Source organism: Canis lupus, chromosome 3 (genome assembly GCF_048164855.1).
Source record: "Canis lupus baileyi chromosome 3, mCanLup2.hap1, whole genome shotgun sequence".
Taxonomy (NCBI): Eukaryota; Metazoa; Chordata; class Mammalia; order Carnivora; family Canidae; genus Canis; species Canis lupus.
This window is the reverse complement of record NC_132840.1, coordinates 60,407,034-60,422,728: the sequence shown is the minus strand read 5'-3', so window position 1 is coordinate 60,422,728 and position 15,695 is coordinate 60,407,034. Positions and strand designations below refer to the sequence as shown.

The following is a 15,695-nucleotide window of genomic DNA, read 5'->3' as shown; positions in this document are numbered from 1 at the left end:
CTCTATGGTCAACTAATATTTGACAAAGCAGGAAAGAATATCCACTAGAAAAAGAACAGTCTCTTCAATAAATGATGCTGGGAAAATTGGACCCCCACGTGCAAAAGAATGAAACTAGACCATTCTCTTACACCATACACAAAGATATACTCAAAATGGATGAAAGATCTAAATGCGAGACAAAAAATAAATAAATAAATAAAAATAAAAAAAATAAAAAATAAAAAATAAATAAATAAATAAATAAATGCGAAACAAAAATCCATCAAAATCCTAGAGGAGAACACAGGCAACACCCTTTTTGAACTCAGCCACAGCAACTTCTTGCAAGATACATCTATGAAGGCAAAAGAAATAAAAGCAAAATGAACTACTGGGACTTAATCGGGATAAAAAGCTTCTGCACAGCAAAAGAAACAGTCCACAAAACTAAAAGACAACCTACAGGATGGGAGAAGATAGTTGCAAATGACCTATCAGATAAAGGGCTAGTATCCAAGATCTATAAAGAACTCATTAAACCTCAACAGCAAAGAAACAAACAATCCAATCATGAAGTGGGCAAAAGACATGAACAGACATTTCACCAAAGACGACACAGACATGGTCAACAAGCACATGAGAAAATGCTCCACATCACTTGCCATCAGGGAAATACAAATCAAAACCACAATGAGATACCACCTCACACCAGGAAAATGGTGAAAATTAACAAGACAGGAAACCACAAATGTTGGAGAGGATGTGGAGAAAGGGGAACCCTCTTGCACTGTTGGTGGGAATGTGAAATGGTACAGCCACTCTGGAAAACTGTGTGGAGGTTCCTCAAAGAGTTAAAAATAGATCTGCCCTATGACCCAGCAATTGCACTGTTGGGGATTTACCCCAAAGATACGGATGCAGTGAAAAGCCAAGACACCTGCACCTCAATGTTTATAGCAGCAATGTCCACATTGGCCAAACTGTGGAAGGAGCCTCGGTGTCCATCGAAAGATGAATGGATAAAGAAGATGTGGTCTATATATATAATGGAATATTACTCAACCATCAGAAAGGATGAATACTCACCATTTGCTTCGATGTGGATGGAACTGGAGGGTATTATGCTGAGTGAAGTAAATCAATTGGAGAAGGACAATCATCATATGGTTTCACTCATACAGGGAATATAAGAAATAGTGAAAGGGATTATAAAGGAACTGAGTGGGAAAAATTAGAAAGGGAGACAAAGCATGAGAGACTCCTAGCTCTGGGAACAAAGGGTTGCAGAAGGGGAGGTGGGCGGGGGGTAGGGGTAACTTGGCGATGGGCACTGAGGGCAGCACTTGATGGGGATGAGCACTGGGTGTTATAATGAACTTCTAAAAAACAAAAATCAAAAACAAACAAAAAAAACTGGTCCAAAATGTCTACAGCACTGAGGCTGAGAACCGCATGCCAAAAGATGACAGTATCTTCATGTTTATTTCTTCACTATGCTGTGCATGGCACTGTAGGTGCTCAAGAGATTCCTGCTGAAGGAATCAAGGAGAGTCCAAGTATGTGCCTCTCAGAAACTATTCCTGCCCCACTAAGATCTATTAAGTGGGAGAAAAGACAAAAAATATCCAATACTCCATAAAAGTGTTCAAAACTAATTTGCACATTGCATACAGAATGGGGAGTAAACAACACAGAAAGAAAGACACAATAAAGAAAGACACAATAAAGACAGGGACTTATGAGTGGGGAATCAAAGGATGACTTAGAGTTTTCTAATAAGAGGGAACAGAAGGGTGACTGGGTGGCTCAGTGGTTGAGTATCTGCTGGCTCAGGGCATGATCCTGGGGTCCAGGGATCAAATTCCATATTAGACTCCCCACAGGGAGCCTGCTTCTCCAGCTGCCTATGTCTCTGCTTTTCTCTGTCTCTCATGAATAAATAAATAACCCCCCCCCAAAAAAATAAATAAATAAAAATAAGGGAAGAGATACCAGTGCATGGAGGTACATTCAGAATTCAGGGTATAGGTAGTGGGGGCCACAGTCTGTCAGGTTAGCTACAGTATGATTAGGCCTGGTTTCTGTGCTAAGGAGATAGACAATGTGGCCATAGAGTTGGTTCTAAACAGGAAAACGATGTGATGGCAAAGTGCTGAGCCAGAAGACCTAGGAAATGACCAAAGCTAACAACCAGCCCATCAGCCTGCTAACTCTCTAAGAATCTGACTCTCGAAGACAAGCAAAGGACAGAGGACCCTTTGATTAGAAGCTCCTTTAAGATCCATGCATGTAATATGAAAGAAAAAGGGAAAAAAAAGAAATAACATTCTATCTTTCCAAATGCTTTTAGAATGAATAATAAATACCACAAATTAATGAATTCCTCTAAAGGTTTGCAAAGTAAATTTTGTAATGTAGTCATTTAGCAAACCATAATTTCCAAAGACATACTGATGCTATTCCATTAGCCTCCCCACAAAAAAATCAAATTTAGAAAACAAAGCCCTTAAAATATTCTAATGTAATAAACTCAGGATAGTCATATATTCAAAAATATAATGTCATACTTGTTTAAGAATAATTGCTTGCTTGCAGAATTTCTGTGCAATGTTTGCAACTTGCTGTATTTTGGCAGGAATAACAAAGCCAAGTGCAGAAAGCTGACGAACTTCTCTCAGAAGAATCACCAAGCGATCTGAATAATGTACTTTTAATGATCCATCATTAGGATCCAATTCCATAATTCGACTATTAGCCTCGATACTACAAAATAAAATTACTTTTTAATATTCACATTCTCACTCTTTGAACAGATGAAAAATGCAATAATTTTTACAACTTTTCTGTAATTATAGTTTTCAAGCAATCTTTTCTTCATATAGTACCTCACAATTTAGATCTTGGTAATAAACTACAATATCCAAAAATCTATCATTACATTAATATTCCAACCAAGTCATTTCTGATAACAAAATCAATCTCTTAGTCTTCAGCTAAGACTCAAAACTGGCATCATACCACAGAGAGAAAAGGCTTGATATTCTTTTTCAAAAGGGTACTCTTATATATTGAGTCTGTCAACTTGGTTCTTTGATACTTTTGTTAAAGGATTGATGATAAAGAACATCAAAATGGGAGGAGTAGAGATATTCAAATGTTTCATTCCCTCTACTCTTTGTTTAGCGAAGGACTGTCCTTAGTGTCTCCTGTAAATGCTACAATAGCAATTTTTAAATCAGGGCACTCGAGTCAGGATGATCGTGAAAATATTGAGCCAAATTACTCAAAAACTACTATATTTTCATGACTTCTCTTTCAGGATCAGTTTTACATAATACTTATTCCTTCAGATCACTTTCACAATTAAGAAACTTGGGTCTTAGAAAGTAAGCTACTGAAAAGCAAAGAACAAATTTATTTTACCCACCTAACAATGCATATAAGAAAGCCTAATAAAAAGTAGATACTTTAAAGTGGCTTAGAATAATGATTTAACCCCAACTTTCCTATAACATAAAGCCTATCAAAAATTTCGAATGGTGATTTTTTTGCCTTTATTTGAAACTAATCTTCAAAAGTACTTTCTACATACCAGCATATCCTGAAATATATTTTAAAACACACCAATTCTATGGAGCAATAAGGGTTTAGCCCAGAAAAAAAGCAGGAGTCAGAAGATTTCATTGCCAAATAGGATACAGTGGGTTGAATAAAGTTGAACAGGATTCTTTTCAGAGGCCTCAGTCCCCCAGCATGCTATCATACATAGTGGAATTCCACCAGAGCTGCAGTGGTAAAAGTGTGAACATTTTCCAAAATCAGCCGACTACAGAACTCTTTTTTTGGCCTGGAGCACCTGTCATATTTTAGGTTCATGGTAGGAAGGGAAAGAGTTAAATGGCATACATAAAAAGGTAGAAAAACACATATGAATACCAGTAGCAAAACATATGGGAGAGGAAAGCTGAATTTTAAAATGAAAATCTGCAGACCTGAGAAACACACGAGAAGCAACGGGGGGCATGGGGGGGATAATCAACTAATTATCTTCAAAGCTCCAACTTTAATGACTTAAAAGTTAATCAAAAACTAACAAAAAATGTTGTAAGGAGCAACAGCAAGTTTGGAGAAAGGAGAGAACAGAGAAAATTAATTCCATCTTGCCACTTAGATTATTAACATAAGAAACAAGATTCTTGCACCGACCTCACTGTTTAGTGTATCGATACTTACCACAAACCAGACCTGGAATCAGACAAACCAGACTGAATATCCCTGGACCAGTCATCAAATTGTTCTTGTTCATACAGTTTAAACTGGTCTAACAGATCTTCAGCACTTCGATGGAAAGACCGAAATCCAGACAAGTCAAATAGAAGAGCCTCAGCAATCTTGAGAGTATCATCCACCTTAAAAAGACAAATTAACAAAAATATTGCAAGAAAATATTATTACAAAATTAGTATGAAATGAACCACCTTCTCCAACCTGCAATTCAGAAATTACTTTCCCATTCAACTATAAACAGCAGAAGAGGAGATGTCCCTGTGAATGTAAGATCAGCCCCTATTTTGCTTCTGACTTGTACCACCTCAGAAGAGCAAAACAGAGGTAACACATATAAGGCATAATCAGAAGGGTAACATGGGGAAAATTCAGATGAGACCCCCTACGTACTCAGCAACACTCCTCTACACGTTCAGCAATTATGTGGTCATTGGCTAAGTGCTCTGGTGAGGAGCTCACACAGTATCTGCCAATCTGAATGGCAATTAGAGGGAAGAAATGCCTCTCTTCCACAACTGTACAAAGAACATGAGAGCACTTTGGAAAGATGACAAGATTGGGTAGAATATTCCAGATAACAGAACAAAAATACAACCTTGAATAACTCTCAAACATACTAGCCTTGATAATACTGTCTGCTTGCTCTTAATCACAAACCATAACCAATTAATATCCATTACATAAGCCAATGGAAGACACTGTACCACATGTTAACTAGTGAGTACACAAGAATCTTAGATCAAGTTTGAGAATACCAAAATATTAAAATAATAGCTGTTAAATCCATAAATTGCTAATACTACCCTAGGCAATGTCATAATTATATTTCACCTTTCCTTTAATTTCCTTTCAACCTAGAGTTACCTACATACATATACTTGCAGATAGGCTTTGCAACTACCAAGGTTTTGCAATGATAATCTCAAAGGATTAAAAAAAATCCTTTGAAAACACGTATAAGATGATATCCTTAGATATTTTTTCAAAAGGCCCTTTACCTAGAATGACTGACTGCATCTGAATGATAAATGATGTGCTAGTGATTTCTACATAGAAGATGAGCAGACCACTTGAACCCTCAAGCCTCCTCTGTACATTTTTTCAGAATTCTACATTTCACATGAAAATTAGATATGCCAAGGAAAACAGGGAATTTTTTTCATGTTTTCACTAGAGGCTCTAGAATGCCTTCCATATTAACTTAGCACATTTTACAATTAACATCTTCAACATCTCTTAAACCTGATACCTTCAGTTCCAACTGGTGAACCCAAACTATATTATTAACAACTTCCGAAAGGTTTTTGCCAGAAAGCGGCCCAGATGCTTCACCAGGAACTCCTCGGCATCGATTCTCAAAGTCTAACCGAAAATCTGTAAAATTTAAAACAAATAAATTATTACACATATTCAGCAAAGATTTCCTAAGTGCCTTCCATGCACCAAGTACTAAGTGAAAGGTTATATTTAGAAAAATCTTAAGACTTGGTCCTTTACTCTTAGGGACCTTACCATGCATCAAATGAGACAGGGAAAAAAATAACTAGTTAATTTTAAAAATCTGTAATTTATAACAAAAATATTACATTAATCGTCAGCATATATAAAATAGGCTTAATTCCAACTGGTATACAAGAAAAAGAACCTACAAAATATTTTCTCAAGCAAACACTATAATATCCAATAAACTTTTACCTTTAACGGAGTCCACAAGTCTTGCCAGTAAAGCTTCTCTTTCTAACATCAATTCTTTACTTATAGTTGGACGCTTCACCAACTCTTTGTATTTCAGAAATGCTTGAAGAAGCTAACATAAAATAAGTACATGTTCATCCTAAGTCGATCAACTTGGTAAATAAATATTTCCAAAAATAGCTTAAGGGATATATTAAAAGTAAAATATTTCAATATTTTACCTGCTGTGGACTATCTTGAATTTCTGAAATATAATTTTTCAATTTTGCTGCTATTTTTTGCTCTGCAGGTGCAATAATTTTTTCATATTGAGACACTGCAGCTTTCCATAAAGGCTAAACAAATTAACAATATTATTAGACTTTTAACATTTTCAATATCTGTCTTTGAGAACAACACAAACAGGAAATTATATAGGCAAAAACATGTATCCGACCTCGGTATACGGATTATACTGCACAGGATTCAGGCCAGTAAAAGGTTCAAATACTCGAGTCAAGCATATGATTTTCTCTTCACTGGCAGGTAAAAAATAAAGAAGCTTCTCATGAATTGTTCTAACAGCCAAGACCTAAAACATAGAATATTAGAACAACAAATTTATTTAAAGTGATAAATCTTCAAAAATAGGCCTAGAATCTCAAGAGTTTCTTTAAACTACTTCTCTGAAATGAATGCAACAAACTGTCATATTGAGAATTACTATTCATCAATAGTCAAAGTGGCATTCAAAGATAGTATCACATCATCACATTGATAAATTAATGTGCTCAAACCTGGTGAAAATACACAAAATCTAAACATGGTTAAGCTATGTTTAACATTCATCCAAGTAACATTTTAGAGTCCTCAATATAATAAAAACCCTTGATTTTCATTCTGTGTTAAACGGCACTTCTAACAATGAAATGTTACACTCTATTATGTATAATTTACAAACAGGTGGAAAACAAATTATTGGATTTTGTATTTAAAACTTCCACCAACAGTGGCATCTCAGGGTCGTGAGTTCAAGCCCCATGCTGAGTGTACAGCCTACTTTTAAAAAAATTTTATACAGTTTAAATAAATGTGTGGCATTCACACATTCAAATAATTAAATAATACTTCCAACAACAATTAAAAGGTAATCAAAAACCTTAAAAAACACTATGAACTTCTATTTGAGTTAGAAAGAGGAGTATCAACTACTGATTTTTCTCTCAGAGAACAAAAATACCAATATAACAACCTGTCTACTGAGAAGGCTTAAAAACATTAATAGTAAATGACATTTAGCACTTTCCCCAACCAGATTATTGTTGCTAAATGCCATTTTCCACTGGAAAAACCAGGCTCTTGAGAGAAAGGACTAATTCTAGGAAAATGTCCAAGATGGACTGGTACCTTTGGGCGGGGGGGGGGGGGGGGGGGGGGGGGTTAAAAGTAAGGAAGTTATCGAAGAAATACCGGATGCATACAAAACTAACCCAAGAGCCAACGTACATGGCCACTCACTGCTCAAAGACGAACAGTCTGATGACAGTAACAACTACAATAGATTGAAACTCATTAAATATAAAAACTCATAACTTTGTAATGATACTAGCAAAAAACATTCCATTAACTGCCTAGGGAACTTACTAAGACACTAACTGATTGTTCGTTGTTCTAAAAAGTAATAAATAAAAGGAAACAGGAATGATGTGTGCTGCCATTCCTGTACAAACGTTATTTCAGGGTAGCTAAGACACGGATGACAAGAAGTTCTTCCATAATCACGAAGAAATGCAAAGAGAAAAACAGAACCGGAATATCACTAAGTCCCAATTCCCACCATCATCAATGGCTGATAAATCACTAAGACCACGCCGAAGAACAAGCATCAGAGAGAGAGCAGAGAGCAGTGAATGCACTGGCCGCAGGAAACCAACAGGCCAGCCCCCAGCAGTAACGCACAGGAATTACAGAGCACCCAGGAAGCACGCAATTCGAGCAGACCAACTCTAGAACACCTTACACCATACAGGATGACACTATCAAAGTACTGTCGGTGTTGAGTGTGACAGTGGTTCTGTGGTTAAGCTTTAAGGGTATAAGTATATAATTTCTTGGCTTGGCTTTAAAACTACTCCCAGAAGAGGGAAGGCAGGGGAGACGAAGACAGAACCAGAAGTGAGTCATGCCAATGGCTGCTGTAATCGAGTGACAGATACACTGATGTTTGTTATACTGTTTCACTTCAGTGAGGGTTTTAAAAATTTTTTTAATGAAAAAGGTTTTAAAAAAAACCCCAAAGAACTATAAGCACAAAGTGTCAAAGTCATCTTTGTAATCATTGCAATCCTCATTTTGCCTGTCCCTCAAAGCTAAAAATTTAAGTTCTATCCTGAAACGTGTAACCTACATAAATCAAACAGCTCTTCCAAATATCTCCACTGAGTACTCCCTAAAAGCTGTCCCCGCTTCATAACAATTTCAAGATAGCCAAGAAAATGTCAGAGAGGGTCCATACCTGGACAGGTGGGCTGCTTATCTTTTTCACAAGAACAAAACAGAAGTTCACAACTTCCAGGGTGAATAGCCACACGCCAAAGAGAAAGCAAGCAGGGGGGAACCAGTACTTACTTGTTCCCCACTGGGTACGTCACATGACTGCCCTAAATTATCTCACATGAACTTTAATTCTTTTTCTCTCCCAAAAACAATCTCTCAGGGGTGCACTGCTTACTAACCATAAAATATGTTCACAAACAAGTGAGGACCTACTTCACACTTCACGTCAAAGACCCAAATGATCAAATGGTACCTCTTCAAGGCGTTTGCCAAGTTTCTCAAGTGTTTCGGGGACGTATTTCTCATTTTTCCATGGATGAGGAACATAGCGCTGCCACACCTGACCTGTGAGGTGATTACAGACAATCACCCACTGTTCACAAATTGAAATACCAGCTTTCAGGTTGTCTTTCACGAGATAATAAGGATCTCCCCAAAAATTCAAAGTTCCCAACTTTTTCTGTACAAATCTTCCAAATGAACCACCTAATAAAACAGAAAGCAAAATTTGTAATGAAAAATTAATTTTTTAATGAAAAAAAATTTTTACTAATTATAGAATACATGCCTATGACAAAACTTAATGTATAAATTAGCACACTAAGGATCTATAAAATACCATATGCACATCCTTAGATGCAAAAACAAATATTTTTCAAAACACACATGCACACACACATTCCTCTGTATTTTTGGATCTTTCAATATATCATGTGCATCTTTCAAGTGTAGAAGTATGTACAATTTTTTTCAAAAGGCTGCAGTGCCTAGTGTATAGATGTAGCATTATGTAACCCATTCTCAACTGCTATGTTTCCTACCCCTACAACTGATGCTGAAATAAATACACATATACCTTATGTACTTGTCAAATATTTCCTGAGAATAATAAAAAGAATGGTATTTTCTAGGTCAAAAAGTATATGCAATTTAAATACTAACAAATAGGGATCTCTGGGTGGCTCAGTGGTTTAGCGCCTGCCTTTGGCCCAGGGCGCAATCCCGGAGTCCCGGGATCGAGTTCCGCATCAGGCTCCCGGCATGGAGCCTGTTTCTCCCTCTCCCTGTGCCTCTGCCCCTCTCTCTCTCTCTATCATAAATAAATAAATCTTAAAAAAATAATAAAATAATAAATAAATACTAACAAATAAACCAATACATATTAAAGACTTTTGAAATCATTACAAAATAAAGTTTAAATTAGTATATGTATAGGGACTAAAAATCTATGTAAACTTGCATTAATGGTCAAAGAATTTGAGACTAAGATTTAAATTAGCCAACTATATACAAACTTCTATTTAAATAATCCTGTACAATTTGCTCTAAGCAATACTCTGAACAACAATTCTTACACTGAGGAGCATTTTTAGTAAGGGCTTGAAGGAAAAACAAGAGAACAAAAGTAAGACAGATTCCAAAGTTTTACAAGCTCTCTTCTTTACCAGTACCTATGATATCTAAGAGATGTAACATCCGTGACTCGGGATAGTGATCATGCTCCGTTTGTCTCCATACATCATCTACAACATCCCGAGTAGTCTCCACCAAGTCAACCACTTCTGGTAAGGACAGACTGTCCAAGTTATAAAATTCCTAAAACCAAAAGGCATTCATTTTTAGACATAATGATAACCATATCTTCAGCAACACAGTCACCATGCTCCCAGATTTTTCGGCTGCTACAGTTCTAAAACCCGCCATATCACTTTCTCCTCTTCCTTCTACCAGATGATGAGTTACATCTTTACGCAAATACCCTACAAGTTCCTTTACAAATTTCAGGAAAGCCAGAAGAAAAAATAGGAATTGCAAAGTCTATTGATTTATTTTTCCCTTGGCCTATTTTTCTTAAAGTCTGGATTCACTTCTTGCAGCTACTGAAAGGAGGCAGTCCTAATGCCATTCAGACATTACCCACTGTAGTTCACAAATGTAGTTCACAAATGTTGTCAACTTGTGGACTGCACTGCATATTACCAGTAACACCATCAAAGTTCAAGCTTTGTTATTTTACATTCCATCATTACGACAAAAAGAAGTGTAAAACCATCTCAAACTTCATTAAAATGATATTGAAATATTAGGAACAGGGCAGCCCCCATGGTGCAGCGGTTTAGCGCCGCCTGCAGCCCAGGGCGTGATCCTGGAGACCCTGGATCGAGTCCCACGTCAGACTCTCCGCATGGAGCCTAATTCTCCCTCTGCCTGTGTCTCTGCCTCTCTCTCTGTGTGCGTCTCTATGAATAAATAAATAAAATCTTTAAAAAAAAAAAAAAAGAAAAGAAAAAGAAATATTAGGAACAAATATAAAATTACTATTTATTTTGAAAAGAATAGACCATTTTGTAACCATACTTAAAATGGTCACTTATTTAATCTCTAGGAATATTTCAAAGAAAAATCAATCAAGCATAAAACTAAGACTTTTCATATTTCAGATTATTTCGAAATGCTCATTTGAATAAACTGAACATCCCTTCTAAAGAACCTGTTACTCTCACATTGAAAAAAACCTGTTAGTACATTAGCCTTTTGCTTTTCCCTATCTATGGGCAGAAAAGTAATTATGTTTTTGAGAAAAATATTTACTAGAGATTAGAATCTTTCTTGAAAGTTTCTTTCTTGAAATCTTTCTTGAAAGTTGTAGTACGCATGTTAAATGCACACTTTAAGGAAACCCTGCTACATAAAAAGGATATATTTTGTTTACAACCAAAAAGTAATAATTTTAAAACGAAGGCAAATCTAGTGAAAACTGAATCCTAACGTAATTTTATTATCAAAAGCCTGACATATAACTATATAAGAATCACATACTCTTGCAATTGTTTCAAATAATTCTTTAAAATAATTGGCTCTTTCTTTACTAATCTGTTTATTTCCACGATGAGCTTGTTCTACCCAAAACTGGAACTCATCACTTGGTGTAAGAATACCTGAAAAGGTAAGAAGGAAAAAAAAAAGAAGTATCAGTTCAAAATGAAAAGTCAGAACAATTAACAGTACCAAATTAATACTTCCCAAGTTTGTGGCTCAGTAGGTTTCCCACTATGTTTTTGTAAATCATCCATATCTACACCATCAGTCTATAATTTCTTGCTTCTCCTACACAAGGCTTTCCATTACCAGTCATATTAGTGAATAACATCCAAATCAGAAATGATTACAAGTGAATCAATAAATGCCCACTATGGGATCCCTGGGTGGCACAGCGGTTTGGCGCCTGCCTTTGGCCCAGGGCGCGATCCTGGAGACCCGGGATCGAATCCCACGTTAGGCTTCCGGTGCATGGAGCCTGCTTCTCCCTCTGCCTGTGTCTCTGCCTCTCTCTCTCTCTGTGTGTGACTATCATAAATAAATAAAAAAAAATTAAAAAAAAAAAAATGCCCACTATTTGGGGGCACCTGGGTGACTCAGTGGTTGAGCACTTGCCTTTGGCTCAGGGCGTAATCCCAGAGTCCTAGGATCGAGTCCCACATTAGGCTTCCACAGGAGCCTGTTTCTCCCTCTGCCTATGTCTCTCTGCCTCTCTGTGTCTCTCATGAATAAATAAAATATTTAAATAAATAAATGCCCACAATTTAATATTAAAGTAAAAGCAAATTAAAGTAATTTTACTTCTCAATTTGCTTTTATATTTCCCAATGAACTGGGAAATATATTTGCTTAGTCACATGCTGGAAAAGTGCACTATTCTTCCTGAGTCTATGGTATTCAGAAAGCATTTGATTTACTATTCAAGTATAAAACTGTAACCAGCATTATAAAATAATGATTAGTGTAGGTCATGCATTTCATATTAATTGTTCATATGAATAATATTTACATCTACAATAAAATAATTAGCTTCAAATAAGATGCATTTTTTAAAAATTCAATTATCTTTGCAAAGTAGACAATCAGGATCAATCTTCATTATTCATGGATGCTCGATTTATGAATTCATCCATTTCCTAACATTTATTTGTAATCTAAAATCAATGCTTGCAATGCTTTTGTGGTCCTTCACAGACATGCACAGAGCAATGAAACATTTGAGTTGCCACATATATACGTCCCCAGCTAAGGCTGAACAAAGCGACACTACCTTGTTTCCTATCTTCTACTATGAACAAATATCCTTTGTGTAAACTACTCAGTTGGATGTTTTTCTCATTTTTTGTACTTTTTATTGGTCATTTCTCTGTTTAAAATGGCCCCCAAGCATAGTGAAGTCCAATGTTGCAAGGACAAAACACTATGATGTGACTTACAGAGAAAATACTGGAGTTAGGGAAGTTCCATTCAGGCATGAGTTACAGCGCTGCAGGCCATGAGGCCTATGTTAATTAATCAACAATGTATATTAAATAAAGTGTCTTTAAACAGAAACATATAAAATAAGGTGACATGTTGAATGGCCGACAAAAATGTTATGGCCAGAGGCTCACTGGAACCTAACCTGGTTTTTTCTCTAAAAGCAAGGGCTCAGTATTTACTAATTCAGCATTCACAGGCAGTTTACAGAACATAACTACTGCAAATAAGAGGCAATTATATTTTCTATGTCCACACATTGCACATTGTTAAAGATTATATTCTCCTCTTCTCAAAATCCATGTAAATCTATTCATTTAAAAGAAGTTCAAGCTCAGAGAAGATCCAAAAGTGTGGAAATAAATCTGTGAAAAAATATATTAATTTACTAATGTACTAATAAGAAATCGTTTTGACTTTAAGCTATGGTTTTATACCTCGTGTGTCATCTTCCTTAAATTTCAGTTTTGATGAGTTAGTGTCTGATCTTCGTAGAACTATACCCAACCCAGTTTCCAGTTCACTCAAAAGATTCTGAAGTTTGGGATCAAAGTTTCTGCTCCATTCCTGATCCTAAATAAAAACAGATAAGAGCAAACATTGATCAAAAGTTTTCCAATTGGGGCGCTTGGGTGGCTCAGTCAGTGAAGCGTCTGCCTTTGGCTCAGGTCATAATCCTAGGGTCCTAGGATGAAGCCCTACCATAGGCTCCCTGCTCAGTGGGGGGGTCTGCTTCCGCCTCTGCTACTCCCCCTGTTTATGCTCTCTCTCCTCCTCTCTCAAATAAATAAAATCTTTTAAAAAGTTTTCCAATCAAATGGGCTTCCTTAAAATACTCTTGAGAGAAATAAGTCCAAATACACCTGTCTCTCTCAAAGCCTGCCACTGCCCTCTGTCTCATAGGAAGAAAAAAAAGGCCTTTCAACAGTTAAAATTTTATAAAATCATTTACTGTATAGCAACATAAGAGCTGATGCAGATTGCATTTTTATCTTTCTCCCATTTCTCTATTCGGCAACAAAGCTAACTTTAAAATTTCTATAAATCTTTATAATATTTTAAAAACTAAAATACTAATGATATTAACAGCAAATACAATAAATATCTTTATGTTTACAAAGACATTTATACAAATACCTAGCTTAAAACAAATGACCATACAGGTACTTTAAGTCACTTACCTTTAACAACACTGGTGCAAATACTTGCCTTACTGCTTGGTAAAGAGAATTTATAGGTGATTCTAACATAGATGAGACAAGAATGTTACTATGTAGATTCTTATCAGTAATTACTTCAGGTCGCAGCTTGAAAAACACCAGCACTTTATCTTTTGTGTCAGCAAAATCAATCTAAGTGATAAACAAATGATTTTTAATGTTACCTTTATAAAAGTATTTGAAATGTTTCCTGAAAACTGTTCTATCACTGTAATGTTTATCCCTTGGTAAAAATATTTACTTTAAAATAATTACAGTATATTACAACCAATCTATCTCTGCTCTTTAGGAGTATCTGGATTTTAAAATATATCCCCACCTATATGTGATTGTATCCTAAAGCTACTGTGACAAGTGGTTTATAAACAGAAAGCACTATATAAATATTGTGGGCAGATACTGCTAACTACTCCACTCCCACCAGATTCAATAATGCTACTAAGTTGTGGGCCCCAGGAACACACTGATTAGTAGCATATGTCTCCACTCTGTTCCAGAAAGTCTGTATCAAGGATATTAATTACCCTCTTACCTGAAACCAGAGTTTTAAAATGTGCTTTTAAAGTCATATGTAAACGCAAAGCTACCAAAATAATCTTTAAGTTGTCTGTCTTCTCAATTTATCTTTATCTGAATCAAAAAATTTTCCTTAAAGTATCTGAGCATCAAACTTTTTCATTTAAGTTGTATAACTAGATTAAAGTTGGAACTAGATGAGCTAAACTGGAATTCACTAAAGCAACCATGTTTAAAATAGGTCAGTTCATAGCAATTAGTTCATCAGCTGAAAAGTGTATTACCGGAAAGAAGTTTTTGCATTATATATACATTTTCACAGTTGTTCTCATTTCTTTTTCCAGGAAGATAAGTATATGTGTTAAAAAAGCTTTCAAACAAGTTGACTGCTATGCATGAAAACACTTTATAGACGAGTGAGATTCCATGCTACTTTCCTCTTACCCTAATCATTACATTTTTAGGCACAAAGGAGAAACTGGCATTTACTTGGTATTGCTGCATTTCTCAAACTCCCATTCGCACACATTAAAATTCTATCTCTAGTATGACCATTTTATTCCAATTACAAGCAAGAATAACAAGCTATAGATATACAGATTTGAAAAATTCACCCTTTAGTCATTAAATAGTACATACCCTTGTACTCTCTTCCTCCCACCTAAAGAAAGAAAATTCAGAAAATATACATTTCATCATTATACTGAGAAGAGTAACCACAGTTACTGGCTAAGGCTCCCTGGCATCAGTCAGGATGGCGAGCTTTGTCCTAAGCAAAGTCAGAGCTAACGCAAAGCTCAGTTGGCTACAGCTGTTCCTCATTCTTGAGAAAAGGGAAACAAAACTAGCAGTCCCAGCTACATCTCCTGCCAGGTTCTCTATCAATGGCAAATACTATTTTCCCTCAACTGACAAAATTTTGGTAGCTTTTAATTCAAAGTACAAAGCTGTTCTCCTTTGAGGTTGCAAAATAACTCTAGCACCTCCTGGGATCCATCAGGCATCAGCCTACCACAACCAGCTGCACAGCCCACAAGCTAAAATAGGTTTTTTAAAAAAATGAAAACAGGAGCCCCTGGCTGGCTCAGTTAGGAGAGCTTGCTACTCTTGATCTGGGCATTGTGGGTTCGAGCCCCACGTTGGGTGTAGAGACCACCTAAA

The 15,695-nt window shown here is 36.1% G+C and overlaps 1 protein-coding gene across 8 annotated transcripts in view; it reads right to left on the bottom strand.

The window, feature by feature from the left end:
- Positions 1–15,695, bottom strand: part of DYNC2H1 (dynein cytoplasmic 2 heavy chain 1) — a 341,068-nt gene that overhangs the window by 323,957 nt on the left and 1,416 nt on the right. For all 8 annotated transcript variants that reach the window (XR_012028538.1, XM_072821767.1, XM_072821765.1 and 5 more), the window contains exons 2-12: positions 13,980–14,150; positions 13,236–13,371; positions 11,320–11,438; positions 9,951–10,095; positions 8,753–8,985; positions 6,401–6,535; positions 6,186–6,299; positions 5,965–6,076; positions 5,519–5,643; positions 4,216–4,391; positions 2,550–2,745 (exon numbers count right to left, since the gene is read on the bottom strand). Coding sequence is in view for 7 of the 8 variants with exons in the window: in XM_072821767.1 (XP_072677868.1) it covers positions 2,550–2,745; positions 4,216–4,391; positions 5,519–5,643; positions 5,965–6,076; positions 6,186–6,299; positions 6,401–6,535; positions 8,753–8,985; positions 9,951–10,095; positions 11,320–11,438; positions 13,236–13,371; positions 13,980–14,150 (1,662 nt within the window). In the remaining variant the exon portion in view is untranslated. The remainder of the gene's footprint in view (positions 1–2,549; positions 2,746–4,215; positions 4,392–5,518; positions 5,644–5,964; positions 6,077–6,185; positions 6,300–6,400; positions 6,536–8,752; positions 8,986–9,950; positions 10,096–11,319; positions 11,439–13,235; positions 13,372–13,979; positions 14,151–15,695) is intronic.